The sequence below is a fragment of the Macaca thibetana genome, chromosome 11 (assembly GCF_024542745.1).
Source record: "Macaca thibetana thibetana isolate TM-01 chromosome 11, ASM2454274v1, whole genome shotgun sequence".
NCBI lineage: Eukaryota > Metazoa > Chordata > Mammalia > Primates > Cercopithecidae > Macaca > Macaca thibetana.
In genome coordinates this window covers 93,009,818-93,024,245 of record NC_065588.1, presented here as the reverse complement: position 1 = coordinate 93,024,245, position 14,428 = coordinate 93,009,818, and the positions used below count along the sequence as shown (strand labels likewise).

At 36.3% G+C, this 14,428-nt stretch overlaps 1 protein-coding gene across 2 annotated transcripts in view; it reads right to left on the bottom strand.

The window, feature by feature from the left end:
• Positions 1-14,428, bottom strand: part of CFAP54 (cilia and flagella associated protein 54) — a 382,780-nt gene that overhangs the window by 182,568 nt on the left and 185,784 nt on the right. For both annotated transcript variants that reach the window (XM_050749308.1, XM_050749309.1), the window contains 4 exons: positions 13,274-13,456; positions 10,775-10,861; positions 4,774-4,896; positions 384-437 (listed from right to left, as the gene is read on the bottom strand). In XM_050749308.1, coding sequence (XP_050605265.1) covers positions 384-437; positions 4,774-4,896; positions 10,775-10,861; positions 13,274-13,456 — 447 coding nt within the window. The remainder of the gene's footprint in view (positions 1-383; positions 438-4,773; positions 4,897-10,774; positions 10,862-13,273; positions 13,457-14,428) is intronic.

The following is a 14,428-nucleotide window of genomic DNA, read 5'->3' as shown; positions in this document are numbered from 1 at the left end:
ATTAACTGTCGCCTGGTTCTATGAACTCCTTCCTCATCCATAGCCCCCTTTAACAAGGGTTGTGCCACAGCTCTCCTGCTCTAACACTTCCTAGGAGAGACAGACTGCCAATACTCCTAGGATTTTTAAAAATTATTATTTCAAGATATTCAAATATTACTAGGTCATCAAGTGCTTAAGTCCCAATCATTCCATTTGTGACAGGAACAAATGTATTTAGATGGGCAGTAGAATCCTCTTTTTGTGAAAGATACTGGGCAAAAAAAAGAATATTACATAGCAGATTTTCAGAATCAAAGACTGTATCAACCAAATAGATTAGAATGACTCAAAAATTATCCACACTTAGGAAAACCATGTTTATAAAATATTATTATCCTTACCTGTATATTTTCTTTACTGGTAAGAGGTTTTCCTGAGTCAAATGATTGAAATATCTGTCAAAATACAAGTAGTAACAGCAAGAACAAGATTGAGTATTCTTTTAAATAAAACATTTAATGTATTCTAAAATTATTTTAATTATCATTTTTATTGAAAAAGTAATTTATGCTCTAGTCAGAAAAAATAAGCATAGTATAAAGAAAGTAAAAATCATACATGTCAACTTCCTTTAAGAAATACAATGTTAATATTTGATGTTTTTCCTACTAATGTCTTTTTGATGTATTTTAAATTTTTTAAAATAGATTTGTATTCCATGTTCACTAAACTTTTACATCATAATTTTCTTCACATATCATTAAATTATTTGTAAACTTCAGTCTAATGAGTAGGTGATACTTTATCCTACGAATGCAGCCTAATAATCTCTTTCCTATTGCTGGACATCTCGGGGAGCCACTTCCCCATCATTATCCCATCATTCAGCCCTAGTTTAAATAACACTGATGACTATTTTGTCTATATTTGTGATTACTGCCTTAGGATAGATTCCTGGAAGCAGAATTTCTAGGTCAAAAGATATGAATATACTGAGAAAATTGAAAGAGTCTGGCTCAATTTACACTCCCACCTCCCACCCACATTGTATGAAGATGTCAGAATTATTGCACTTTTAACAACAGTGAGTATTATCACTTAAAAAAAATCTTTACCAGTTTGAGACAAAATTGTATTGCTATTCAGAATAAATATTTTTGGTTGTTTTTTCCTTTTTTGGTGTATTATTTGTCATTATATTTGGCTCTAAATACAATGTTGCATTAGGAAACATTTAGTTTATTTGCCACAGGAGACTGATGTATCTAGTAGGATGCATCTCTCTTGGTATAGAAGACCCTTTTTAAAAGATTTCCATTGGTAGAATCCAACAGTGATGTCCCTCTGCCCCTTCCTCAACCCCCTTCGTCACCAGGAAGTCACCAACAGCTTCCATGGACAGGTTGCACACATGTAGATGGTGTCCTACTCAAGTACCTGTACGTCTTTGCCTGGCCATAAGAATGTTCAGGAGAGACTAGAAGTGCAGAGAATAAACCTTGCCAAACAAGAACAACAGAAGTGTTCTACCCAGTCTCTCTGAGAGCCCCAGTTACCCATATCGGTGACCTTCTCATTCACGCTCTCTGAATTGGTTTTCCCCACTTCCCTATCTAGCACTCCTACTAGCTCACCTTACTTCCTTGAATCACTTCCCAAAGACACTATTGTTCCCATATCCTAGTCTCAGGATCTGCTTTTGAGGGAACCTCCCAAAACAATACATCACAGATAGCTTTTATTGAAAAAGTATTGGTAAGTGTTTTAAAATTTTTTCCCTTCTTTGAAGATATTCTTCATTACCCATAATACATTGAAAAGTGAGTAACTGAATCCAAGGGGAAATCCTTGTTGGTATAAATTAAAGAGAGTTTAATAATGGGACTTTAGATTTGGTGATAAGAGCAGAATACCAATATAATGTTAAAATAGAGAATTTTTTTAAAGGCCTGTGAAAAGTTCAATAGTAATCTGTAGGACTTTTTCAGTTACTTCTTTTACAAGTGAAACTTAATTCATTAATCCCTTCTTTAAATAACTAGCCCGCAGCTTAATACCATTGGCACCTATTTTAATTATAAATCTTGAACACATTTCCTCTTTTAATTACACTTTTTAAATTCCCAACTGAAGCTGGAAAGCTGCAAATTAACTTTGAGAATACAAAATCTGAAATCAGAATCTATTGGGAGATAGATTCACCCATACATTTATCTTATGAAAACTAGTTGATAAAAATGAAGTTTGGAATCTACTTGTAAAAATTTGTTTCTGACCTTTTGATTTATTTCAGTGAAAGCAGTGACCATTGAAAACTCTCTCTTCTCATCCTACCCAACTGGTTTCTCTCCTTCTCATCCTCCTGGACTCTAAATGTGAGTGACCTTAATGTCTAGTCCTCTGACTTTTGCTTTTCTCTATCTGCCTCATCCCCAGCTGATTTCATCCAGTTCTGTGATTTTAAATCTCTCTTCTAGCGTTCCCAAATGTGTCCCTGCAACCCCAACCTCTCCCCTGAATTCCAGACCCTATATGATCTGCACCTAACTATGCTGCATTTCCACCTGGATGTCTACTGGGAAACTCATACTTAACATGTTCAACCCCTATCTGGAGCAGTATTCCCCATCTCAGTACATGAAAACGTCTTCCTACCAGTTGCTCAGGTTGAACACTCTGTAGTCATCCTTGCCTCCTTTCTCTTACATCCTGTATCCAAACCATTATCAGCAAATGCAGCTGGCTGTACCTTCACAACACACCCAGAACTGGACTGCTGCTCACTCCCTTCACCACAATCATCTCAATCACTATCATGCCCCACCCAGATTATCTGCAACAGCCTCCTAACTGGTCTCCGAATGTATACCCCTGCCCATCCGCAGCCTCTTCCCCAATAGTAAGCAGTGTCCTTTCATATTTAATTCCTATCATGTCGCTTCTCTGCTCAAAACTCTGCGCTATTTCTCATCTTATTTAGAGAAAATTCCAGTCCTTATCAAGCCCTATGAGGTCTTACATGATCTGACTCCTAGGTCCCTCCTCCTACTCCTCCTCCTCCTCCTCTTCCTCCTCTTCCTCTTCCTCCTCCTCTTCCTCCTCCTCTTCCTCCTCATTGTAGCCTCACTTTGCCTACTTGGTTTTCTTCAACCACTTCTTGCAAGCATCCCTTTTAGAACCTTTGCCCTCACAGTTGCTCCCACGTGGAAGGTTGTTCCCTCAAATCTTTCCATGGCTCACTTCCCTCAAAACTTGCTTATTGTAGAGATTCTCCAAACCACTTTGAATAAAACAGCACCTCACTGCCCTGGTCACTCTCCATCCCCTCAACTCTGCTTGATTGTCCTTGACAGCTGTGTATTGTGATTGACCTGACATATACTTATGTGCTTAATGTATTTGGTGTTTGTCTTCCTCACTGGACTGTAAGCTCCAGGAAAGCAGGAGCCCCTGTTGTCTTTCTTCTGCTCTATCTCCTTGCCTGGAACGGCACCTGTATTCAGTAAGCACTCAAAAATATTTTTTAACTAATTAAAGTGTAATTAACTGAGGAGCAAGCAAGAAAATATTGCTAATTTATTCCAGGTAAGATGATGCTTAATTTATGCCACAGAAAATGAGCAAAACAATCAACCAACTGATACCAGTCTCACTCTCTGTCCCCTCTCTGTGTGTATCTCTCTATCCATCTATCTATCAATCACACATAGATATATGCATATATATGGATGTATATACATACCTATGCACACGCATGTATCCAATTGCCTAATAAACATCCCTCTTGAGATGTTCTGTGGATAGCCTCACACCCTATTACAATAAGTTATAATGCTGTAGCAGTCATATGGAGTAACAAGAAGGTACATTTTAGGAGAATACTCTGAAGTAATTGTCATATTATATGTAAATATAATGTCAGCTTATGCTAGTGGTTTTCAAGACTTATAGCTCATTCCCCAGGCTGCTTTAGGTCCTCCAAATTTGAATCCAACCAGCTGGTATTGTGCCTATCAGTCTCACTCCTCACACATACACTCTCTCCCAGGCAAACCGATTTGCTACCTTCTCCTATTTCCTTTATTGCTGGTCTAGGAGGGTCACAAGCATCTGCCTGAAGCATGATCATCCAGCGATTCCCAGATCACCATGAAGACCAAAAGAGAGGAAAATAATAGCTCCCTCTGATTTAATTTATGCTTTAAACATCAATTCCAGTATTCATTTTCAAGGGTATTTCAATTATCCAGTTTATAAATATAAATTAAACAAGCCAGGTAAAAACTATCTCCTAAAATCAAAAAAGGTTAGACAATATGGAGGAATGTTCTCTCCTCACAGAAATCAGAAGAAATTTGAACACATTCTTAAAACTTTGGTATAAAGTATGAAAATCAAAGAGACCCAAATAAGACATAAGGAAAGACTATTTTGATTTAAAATATTAACCAGAAATTGTAATGTCAGACCCAAAAAACTAAGCAGTAGTGGCTGATAAATGTGCCTAGTGAGACTGCCCATGGTAACTATAATAAAAAGCAACATGCAGCATCCCTGAGCCAGAATTTGACTGTAAAAACTACTCCAAAACCATGCTCCCTCCTCCATGACACCCTTCCAACCCAGACAAATGAAACCTCATAAAATCCTGATGTTAGTTGTAACCAGACTTAACAAAGAAGTCTAAAATACCAGAGATTGTAAATACACTTTCGTGGGAGTGTTCCCTACATTTTAGGAACGTATCCCTCACAGGTAAAGAAATTGCTTTGAATCAAATTGTCAGATTACCTTCGTTTTTCCAGTAGCTTTATAGCCTGCGGGTATTGAACAAGGCATGTTTTTTCCATAGAAAATTTGGGATATCTCATAAAAGGCTTCAGAAAAGAATCTCAAATCTATAAGGACTTCTATCTGTAAAGGAAAGGAAACAATGAGGTACTTAATTAAACAATTTGTTTTACTTAGAAAACAAAGTATAGAGAAAATCGTCAACTTTCTGAGATCCAAAGTTTCTGCTTAATGTTGGTAATGCATTATGAATTAATGTTTACTAGACACAGTGGAGAGAGATGCAAGTGTCTGTGTGTGTGCCCATATACATGTGCAATGGACCAAGAAGCTAACAACAGCAGGCGGCTGTTCAAAACAATGGACATTTATCAGATGCTGCTTACTTCATCAGAGGCAAACACATTAATAGTTTTATAATATGATAGCTGTATAAAAGTTTTTTTAATGATTTTTTTTTGTTCCCATTAACTATAACCCAAAAGAAAAACAAAACAAAAACACTCCTAATGTTCTCCAGCCCAACGAGGAAAGTCAAACTGGGAGACTAACTCCACAATGTATCAACACAGAGACAACTACTAATTTTCTTTTATTTTTAACTTTTAAGAGGCTACTCCCTTTGCAAACCCCCACCTCTTCTGCGCGGCAGATAGGAAAATTGGCTGTCCGCAACCAATCAGACTGATTGCAGGTGAGTCTTCCTTTCCATAGAAGTATAACTTTGTAACTTCACCCTAGCCTCTGATTGGTTGCCTTTTGCAACCAATTGTGGGCCACTACTTCATTTACATGGGGTGAGCGCGAAGTGGCCAATATGAATAGGGGACGTTTGGACCCAAGAAAATTCTAGGGAATATTTGGACCCAAGAAGATTCTGTACCCAGGCCCTTGAGCTGCTGCTCACGCCCACTCCCACACTGTGGAGTACTTTCATTTGCAATAAATCTCTGCTTTCATTCTTTTGTTGTTTCATTCTTTCTTTGCTTTGCTGGGCGTTTTGTCCAGTTCTTTGTTCAAAACGCCAAGAACCTGAACAACTTGCAGTCACAACCCTCTACTGGTAACAAGTATAGTACCCAGTAGTTAGTTTTATGATCCTCACCCTCCTCTCACCCCACACTCTCAAGCAGGCCCCAGTGTCTATTGTTCCCTTCTTTGTGTCCATGTGTCCTTAATATTTAGTCCCTGCTTATAAGTGAGAACATGTGGTATTTGGTTTTCTGTTCCTGGGTTAGTTTGCTTAGGATAATGGCCTCCAGCTCAGCTCCATGCAGGTTGCTGCAACGGATATGATCTCATTCTTTTTTATGACTGCATATTATTCCATGGTGTATATGTATCACATTTTATCTAGTCTATCGATGATAGGCATTTAGGTTTATTTCATGTCTTTGCTATTGTGAATAGTGCTACAAGGAACAATTTTCTTATCCATAATTAATGGCTGCTGTTAATTTTAAATACATATATTTAATAATAATAATCAATTTATAGCTATGTATTTTATATGGCTTAATTTGAATATAATCCAGCAGGATCATCAGTCAGAAAATTATAGAAAAAGGAGTTCTTATTTAAATTCGTTCAACGTATTTATGGAGCACCTCATATGTACCAAGCCCTCTTAGAGGTTATGTTCCATTGGGATGCATGTTTAGCTAAGTTTCAGTGACACATGAAGATATACACAAATACAAAGGGACACAGGGCACTCACAAATGCTATTTTCAAGACTGTGGTCAGGAAGGAATTCTCTGTGAAGAAAACCTTCAAGAGAAGATTTGGGAATGGCATTAAAGGAGACAGACATGAAAATCTGCTAAGGGACCTTAGTGTAGAGGCCGTATGGCAGCACTCAGGGAGCAAGGGGAGGAGGTCAGGAGGTGAGTATGAATGCTGGCCAAAAAAGGTCAAGTAGAACCTGAAGACCAGAGTAGGGACTCTGCACATTATTCTTTGTGTGATAAGGAGTTACTGGAGAGTTTTAAACAGGACAGGGCCCTAACCTGACTTAAATTGTGAAAACTATCTAGTGACTTTGTAGAGAGCAGAGAAGGGTAAATGTGGAAGCAGAGAATAAAGTACGAAATTAGATGAACGTGTAAATACATAACATAGGAAAAGAAAATTCCATTTATCCTCAGCATGTCCACCTATCATACTCTCTGTTTCCCATTTGTTATTATCTTAGGAATCTCAAGAGTGTGCGAATTTTAAAGAAATAAAAAGGTGCGCTAGTGGGAAACTGTATACATAAATAACATGAAAATAAAATATAAAAGATCAGGAAAATATTTTTAATAAGAAAGAGAAAATTGCTTGTCTATCGAGTTGCATACTTTGGTCTTTGCCTAAGGTACCTTGGGGTCTAATCTCCCCAGTGCCATATAATATCAAAGGAGGCTCTGGGGGAGACATATAAACTCTTTCAGGTTTCTAGATGACCATTTTTCTCATTACCCCTAGGAGGAAACACTTCCCTATATCTGTATGTGGTTAGTTTCCTTGAGTTTTGACTATAAGATTGCTGAACATGGACTCTTTCTGGCTTCAGTTTATCATACCAATCTGACCATTTGAAAAAGCAATTGGGTAAATAATGGACATATATTTTCAGAGGTGACCAACACTGCAAACACAAACAAGCCAGAGAGCAAAAAGAACTACCCATAAATCAACCATTCACTCACACAAATATAGAATCACTGGTACCCTTCCTAGGTTTGATGTGTTGAGAGTGACAAATCTTTCAAGATGTTGGCAGTTCTAAAGTGAAGCCAGGCCAGCTGATCATGAAGAGGTCTTAAAGCTTTCCCTGAAAGACACTAGGGCACTATAGAAACTTCAGAGTGTGATCTATTGCTCTTTGATTTGTCAGGAATCATCATTGTGTGTTATTTCCCGACTATGACTTTTCTCTCTTCCCACTCCCTGACCCCAGTTTACTTCAGAAAGGTCAGGCAAACTCTGCTCACACAGGCTGTCATTCCTTCCTCTGTATGATCCATCATTTGTCCTCTTTCATTGCTCTGTCAAAACCCTAGTCTGGTTTTTCAATCCTACTATGCCAATAAGATCCCACTGCTCACTCTACTCCTGACACTGGTACCAGACACCAGATAAGATCATGTCATTCTCCTGATCCAAATTCTACAATTAGTTAATTATAGAAACAATAAGATTCTATATAAATTCTGTAATTAATTCTCCAACCCAGTTCTCCAGAATGAAGTCCACAATTCTTCTCTGGTTTTTATGCTACTCTAGGACAAAAACAGCTACCAAGTGCTAACAATATGATTTTTAAAAAGTCATCTAACCACTTTGTTCCAGATTATGTCTTTTGGTGCCCATCTAGATCTCCTCTTGATAAGTTATGATCATTGCAACCCTTTCATGCTTCTTGCCTCTTAAGGACAGACCAGATTGTACATGTTACAAAATTCGGATATTGCAATCTCTTCATTTCTCTCATAGCTCCACCTCCAAATTATATCTCTTCAGAGTTGAGAATTCAAGACTAAGTCCCTGGTATTCTCAGTGTCATCGACCTCTGGTATACTCATGTTATCTTCTACAACCTGCCTACCCAAAACCTCCACTCTAGTGTAACTGAACCACCCCTACCCCCTAAACAAGTCAATATTTTCTCACCTATCTTTCACACTGACGGCCAAGAAATGTTCCCTTTTTCCTCTCTCCTGCTCCATGAATTCTACTCTTTTCAAGCCTAAATCTTACCTACTTAGTGAAACCTAAAGACTCAAAGCCATTTTTTCCTCTTTCAAACTCCTGGAGAGTCTTCATCACACCCATTTGGAAATGATCAAGTGGCAGGTGCCAACATTATTATCTTGGGTATATGTCCTGTCTTTCTTCTTAGTTTTCACTTCCTTATAAGCAAGGATCATTGGTTACATTTCTTCGACTGGAGTTACTAACATTGTGCTTTTAAATAGGAAGTACTCGATAAATGTTGTTTTAGAGTTAAATCAATAAACATCTGCCAAGTATTTTCTAGGTGAGTTCCCACTAAACACTATAGAGAGTGCACGTAGGCACTTGAAAAATGTCTGCAGATTTTAAATTCAATAGTTAATTACTGAATTTCAACTATGTGAATGTATTACTCAAGACGCTACAGGGAATTAAAAGATGAATAAGATACAGATCCTAGCCTCAAGAATTTTGCAATATTGAAGAGAACATTATCTTTTGTAAAAAAGAGAGAAAAGTTACATTCAGTTTCTTTTAAAAGTGTTGGAATTCAAAAGCAATAGAACTCATAAGAGTTCAGTAACTCAGAGAGGGTGATTCAGAAATTTTTATGATCAGTAACAAATTATTTATTCCCAGGTTAAAATCATTAATAATCAGCACCAGAATTCTTCATTTCTTTACTTAGAAATAGCATGCCACAAACTATTTAGGTCTGAAAATATAGGCCCCAGGGCAGGGTTTAGACATGAAGAGAAATTTAAATGGAAGTCTAATTTTCCCTTATTAGAAAATGGGAGAAATTTGGCAACAAAAGGCAGAGAGTATTTCCACAAAAGCAGAAGTATGAATTAAGCCAGTGGTGTATTGGAGCCCACTCACTCCAATTTGCAAGAGCTAATTGTGCACATCTTGTCCCTGATTCCATCATTAGTGATGTCTAGTCGGTAGCTTGAAGTCAGACATAGTGGGAGTATTCACACCATGGATGGAAATTGAAAATGCCACAAATGAAAATTTTGAGGTGTTTTTTTGTTTTTTGTTGTTTTTTTGAGATGGAGTCTCGCCCTGTCGCCCAGGCTGGAGTGCAGTGGTGTGATCTCAGCTCACTGCAACCTCTACCTTCTGGTTTCAAGCTTTTCTCCTGCCTCACCCTCCAGAGTAGCTGGGATTTCAGGTGCCCGCCACCACACGTGGCTAATTATTTTTTTATCTTTAGTAGAGATGGGGTTTCGCCATGTTGGCCCGGCTGGTCTCGAACTCCTGACCTGGAGATCCATCCGCCTTGGCCTCCCAAAGTGTTGGGATTACAGGCGTGAGACATCACGCCCGGCTTTGAGGTTTATTTTTTTAGAGCCAATTGTGACGTTTACCAGCCCATAGCTGATTGCTCCATTCAGTTGGTGGCAAAAGCATGAGATGATGGCCAAGAAAGATTTTAAGCTCAAGAAAGCCAAATGTTCTATCTTCAATTGTTTGTTTTGCCTCAACTTAAATTTCTCTGTCTTCCTAATTTTTAGTAAAGTCCACTATAGAAAAAAGGGTGAATACACAGTGTGTGTGTGTGTGTGTGCGCGCGTGCGCACGCGGGTGTGTGTGTGTAAAATATAAAATAGGGTTGAACTCCATATTACAGTTGAGGAGGTACAGAACTGGGAGCAAATTTGTTGGATATTGAGATGATCCATGTACAAAACAAATTCAACAAAAGTGGGAGCAGGCAACATGAGTGATTAGGATAGAGAGCATAGAGAATAAGGTGCTTCCCATCCCATGTGGTGTTCAAGTCAATCAATTGCACATGCATCTCAAAAGCAGAGAACCTTAACTGACTTCTGGATTACAGGATTTTTTGTAATTTAGCATCTATCTGATCTTGTTAATTCAATTACCTGTGCATTGAAAAATTCTTGTGTACCATGATCTCCATAAAGGTTCTTAGGAATAAATTCACAGAAGCTTCAGAAAACTGGTTCAGTTGGTCTTCACCAGGAAGCCAGTCTCTCAGAAGTGGCGATTTCCAGGCCAATTGGTGTTGGGTGAACCTTATTTCCATGTGCAGCTGTTCCTCACTTTACTGTGGTCCAAGCATAAAATAATCTACACCTTTCTAACTGGCTCTTTCTCGTACTTTATTATAATAATGGCTAAGTTATTTTTTATATCAGTGTAATGCCATGTTATTATCAGCTTGTTAATATAAGTCCTAAAATCAAATTAATACATGACAATATCTTTAATAGTTCAAGAATATCAAATGTCTTAAAAGCTTGTAACATACCTTGAGGATTCTTGCTTCTAGACTTCTGATTATATCTTGACAAATTCCAGAAACAAAATATTGATACAATGCAAGGAGAGGAAGAATCTATGAGGAGAAAAACACTCGTTTCAAAATATATTTTATCAAACTAATAACCTAATAATCAAATTTAGCCAAATATTAAATATAGGATATGTTATATATTGATTTACTTTCCATGATAGGAAACTATACTGTTGAAAATAAGTGAAATAATCTATCTAGCACATGCTTCATAAGTTTATCGGAACTTTAAGATGCTATTAGAGACTTACAGTTCCCAGTAGATGCCATTTGGTACCCCAAATCTAGGTTGTACATCTCTTCTCTTTAAGCAGGAAGAGGTAAAAATCCAATCAATTATCTTCCTTGAAAACAATTAACTCAACATAAATATACGAATCACTGTGGCCTGTGGAAAAATTCTAGCAAATGAGCTACCAAATAAATGCAAAATTTAAAGCAAAGGAACTCAATCTCTGCCCCCAACTGGATCCTACTTACTCATTTTAATGCCAGTTGCTTTTTGTCTTCAACTAGAATTTTTCTATCAACAAAAAATATTTATAACCTGCCTATTATGTGTTAGGCACTGTTGAATGAGAACAAAATCTAACAAATCCCTGCCTTCACATAGCATATATTCTACTTATTAAAACCCAAGCTTACTCTTCACATAATATTTTTATTTTCCTAGAATTCACCCCAAAGTTCAGTTGCTCTTGAAGTCCCATGGATATATGTGAAGGCTTACAGACTATCAATATTTCAAATGGCCCAACCACGATCCATCCAGAGAAAGATATGGAGAGGACAGTTTTGCCTAACATTGCAACAGCTGCTGACCTCAGATCAAACCTTAAGCTCAGTTCCTGCAACTGTAGCCTTCCCTGCCAAAGGAAGATGGAGTGGAAGGATGATTGGGATCCCCATTAGTTAGCAAACTATTTCCCATAGCTCCACAGCTCTGGGTCACATAGCAAATTTTATATTCCACAGAAGTCCCCTTAGCCACTGGGCTTCTTCTGGAGAAGGTTAATGTAATACAAAATGGAAATTGTTTACTTCTTGCAATTTCAGCTGGGGAACCTCTAATTGTCAGGTAACTGGCAGCTGCTAATAGCAACAGCTTTTTTAAAGGATTAGAACTGGTCTTAAATGATTTCAAACATAAAACATTTTTCTATAACTATGCCTAACAAACATAACACAATACCTTTTTCCACAATTAATGCAGCACAAAACATTAAGAGTTGGCGATTACCTTTGAGATTTAGTTTCTTTTTCTTTAGCGAGAAATAAAAACACACCATTTTATTGCTGCCAATTGCTCAATTATTCAGAAAAACATTCTCAATTTCTTCAGCTTTAGAGAAAAAAAATCTCATTTCTTTTCCAGCACAGTGATATGTATTATATATGAATATGACTAGACAGCTAAAGGTTACCCAGGGGATAGAACTATTTCTTCAACCCAGAAATGAATCCCTTTAACAGTGAGAGGGGCACCATTTTGTTATTTTTTAAAAATAAACAATTTCTCAGCAAGTCTGCCAAGTGTTAAATGCACTTATCAATCTCTTTACTTTAATACATGGTTTTATAAGCTAACAATTCATATCAGGGGACAATAAATATTTTCAATATAAAGACAGAGTTGAATTTAGAAGGATAAATATACCAAGAGAATAGAAAACAATATATGGGAGAAAAAAGTAAGTAGGTATGAAAATCACGGAGGAAAGGGAAAGGAGCAGAAAAAAGAAAGAATAGCTATAAAGAAGCAAACAAAGGGAAAAAAGAGATGTGAAAAAATAGAGGAAAGAACATAAAGAAAGTAAAAAGACAAAATAATGGAGGAAAATATAAAATGACCAACAATTCTAATAGAACATATTAATTTTTTAATGCAACCAGCTTCAAATGTATGACATATACTGCGATTTCTTTCCCCAAAGGAGAGGAGAGCTGTATTTGGATTTTTTTATTTTCTAGGACATTAAGAAATGTCTGTTTTTATCTCATGCTTAGAATCTGTTTTCCTCTTAGATGCACCATTGACAGAGAAAAGATAAAAGACATAAAGATAAACTTATCTCAATAAAGAAACACTCTCACAGTTTTGGTATTGATATAACCTGAACAACTTAATGCAGTGGCTTACAAGTACACTAGATTTCCGTGTTTGAGATCAGTGATGCATTCTGATCAATTTCACCAACTATCTTAAGAAAAAAATATAAAGTAACACAGTAAAAGGAGAAAAAATCAAATAGTCTGCTTTTATATCCAAAATGCAAAGAAAGAATATTAATTAATATACTTTAGTTTGAAGTGTAATTAAGAATCCTACATATGTAGAGTTTAAAAGTTAAACAGTAACTGATCAAAAGAATATTAGCAAAATTTGAAAAGTATGAGGTAAGTCGAGCAAAATATCCCAGTGATACATATTTTTTGATTTTACAAACTACTTACTATTAGATTTTGCCTAACAAAGTGCAGTTCACGTATAATGTAATACAGACTTGCAATTACAGAGCAAATGTCAGCCCTGTATCTATCTGAGAAGAGTTCGATGCCTGGGAGAAGCTGAGTGATTTCATACTGAGCATAGCAACGTTCAGCTTTGGGATGTGGAAGTGTGGTTCTAAGCAAACCCTGAAAATGAAAAAAAAAGTGAAATATAAAGAGCTATATATTGCATTTTCAATAATGAAACAAAAAAAGACAAATACATATATTGCTTTATAAAATGCTTAGTATATACCTAGCACACTGTACTTTGTAATAAATGGTACTTATCATTTATATTATCATCATTACAGGTTCCAAATGCTTTTATCACTCCAGATGGGCTTTTTAAATTCCATGGTAGTTGGATACCTCTTATTTTCAAAGAAATTATAATTATATTAAATTATCTTTTGTTGAGGGTCAATCTTATGTTAAGCACTGCCGGTAAGTTCTTTATAAACATTATCTCATTTAATGTTATTTTAACCTGCTCTTAGAAGGGAGGATTATTATGTCACAAATGATATAATTGAGGCTTAAAAAATTTATCTGAAGTCACACAGCTAACAATGGCAGAAAGGAGATTCAAAGACATGTCTATTTAGCTAAAAAAAAAAAAAAAAAAAAAAAAAAAAAAAAAAAAAAACTATGTTCTTTCCACTATACCAAGCTATAAGTAGAGGAAATGACTACTTGTTTCAGAAGTCTCAATCAGGCAGAGGTAATTCCAAACTTCTAACAGCTTAAATGAAAAGACTATTGTTATAATTTGACCAATAGTTTTTGGTAATTTATGTAACCAACATTACACTAGATGTTGGGGAGACAAGATGAATATGTAAAACCACATTTTTCATTTAAGGGTGCTTCTTTGTTATTTTAACAATTAAAATTTCTTAATGACAAACGCATTATGAAATTATTTTAATGTATATATCAGAAAGAATTTCAATCCAATGGCTTATTAAGGTCATGAGATATACTATTCTAAAATACTTTGTAGTTGTTGAAATTTTTACTATCATACATTTGTTTTAAAATCATAAAAAGAATTAATAGGCTTTTAAGATAAATCCCACCAGCTAATTTTTATTTTAGGTATAGTATTACTAAGAA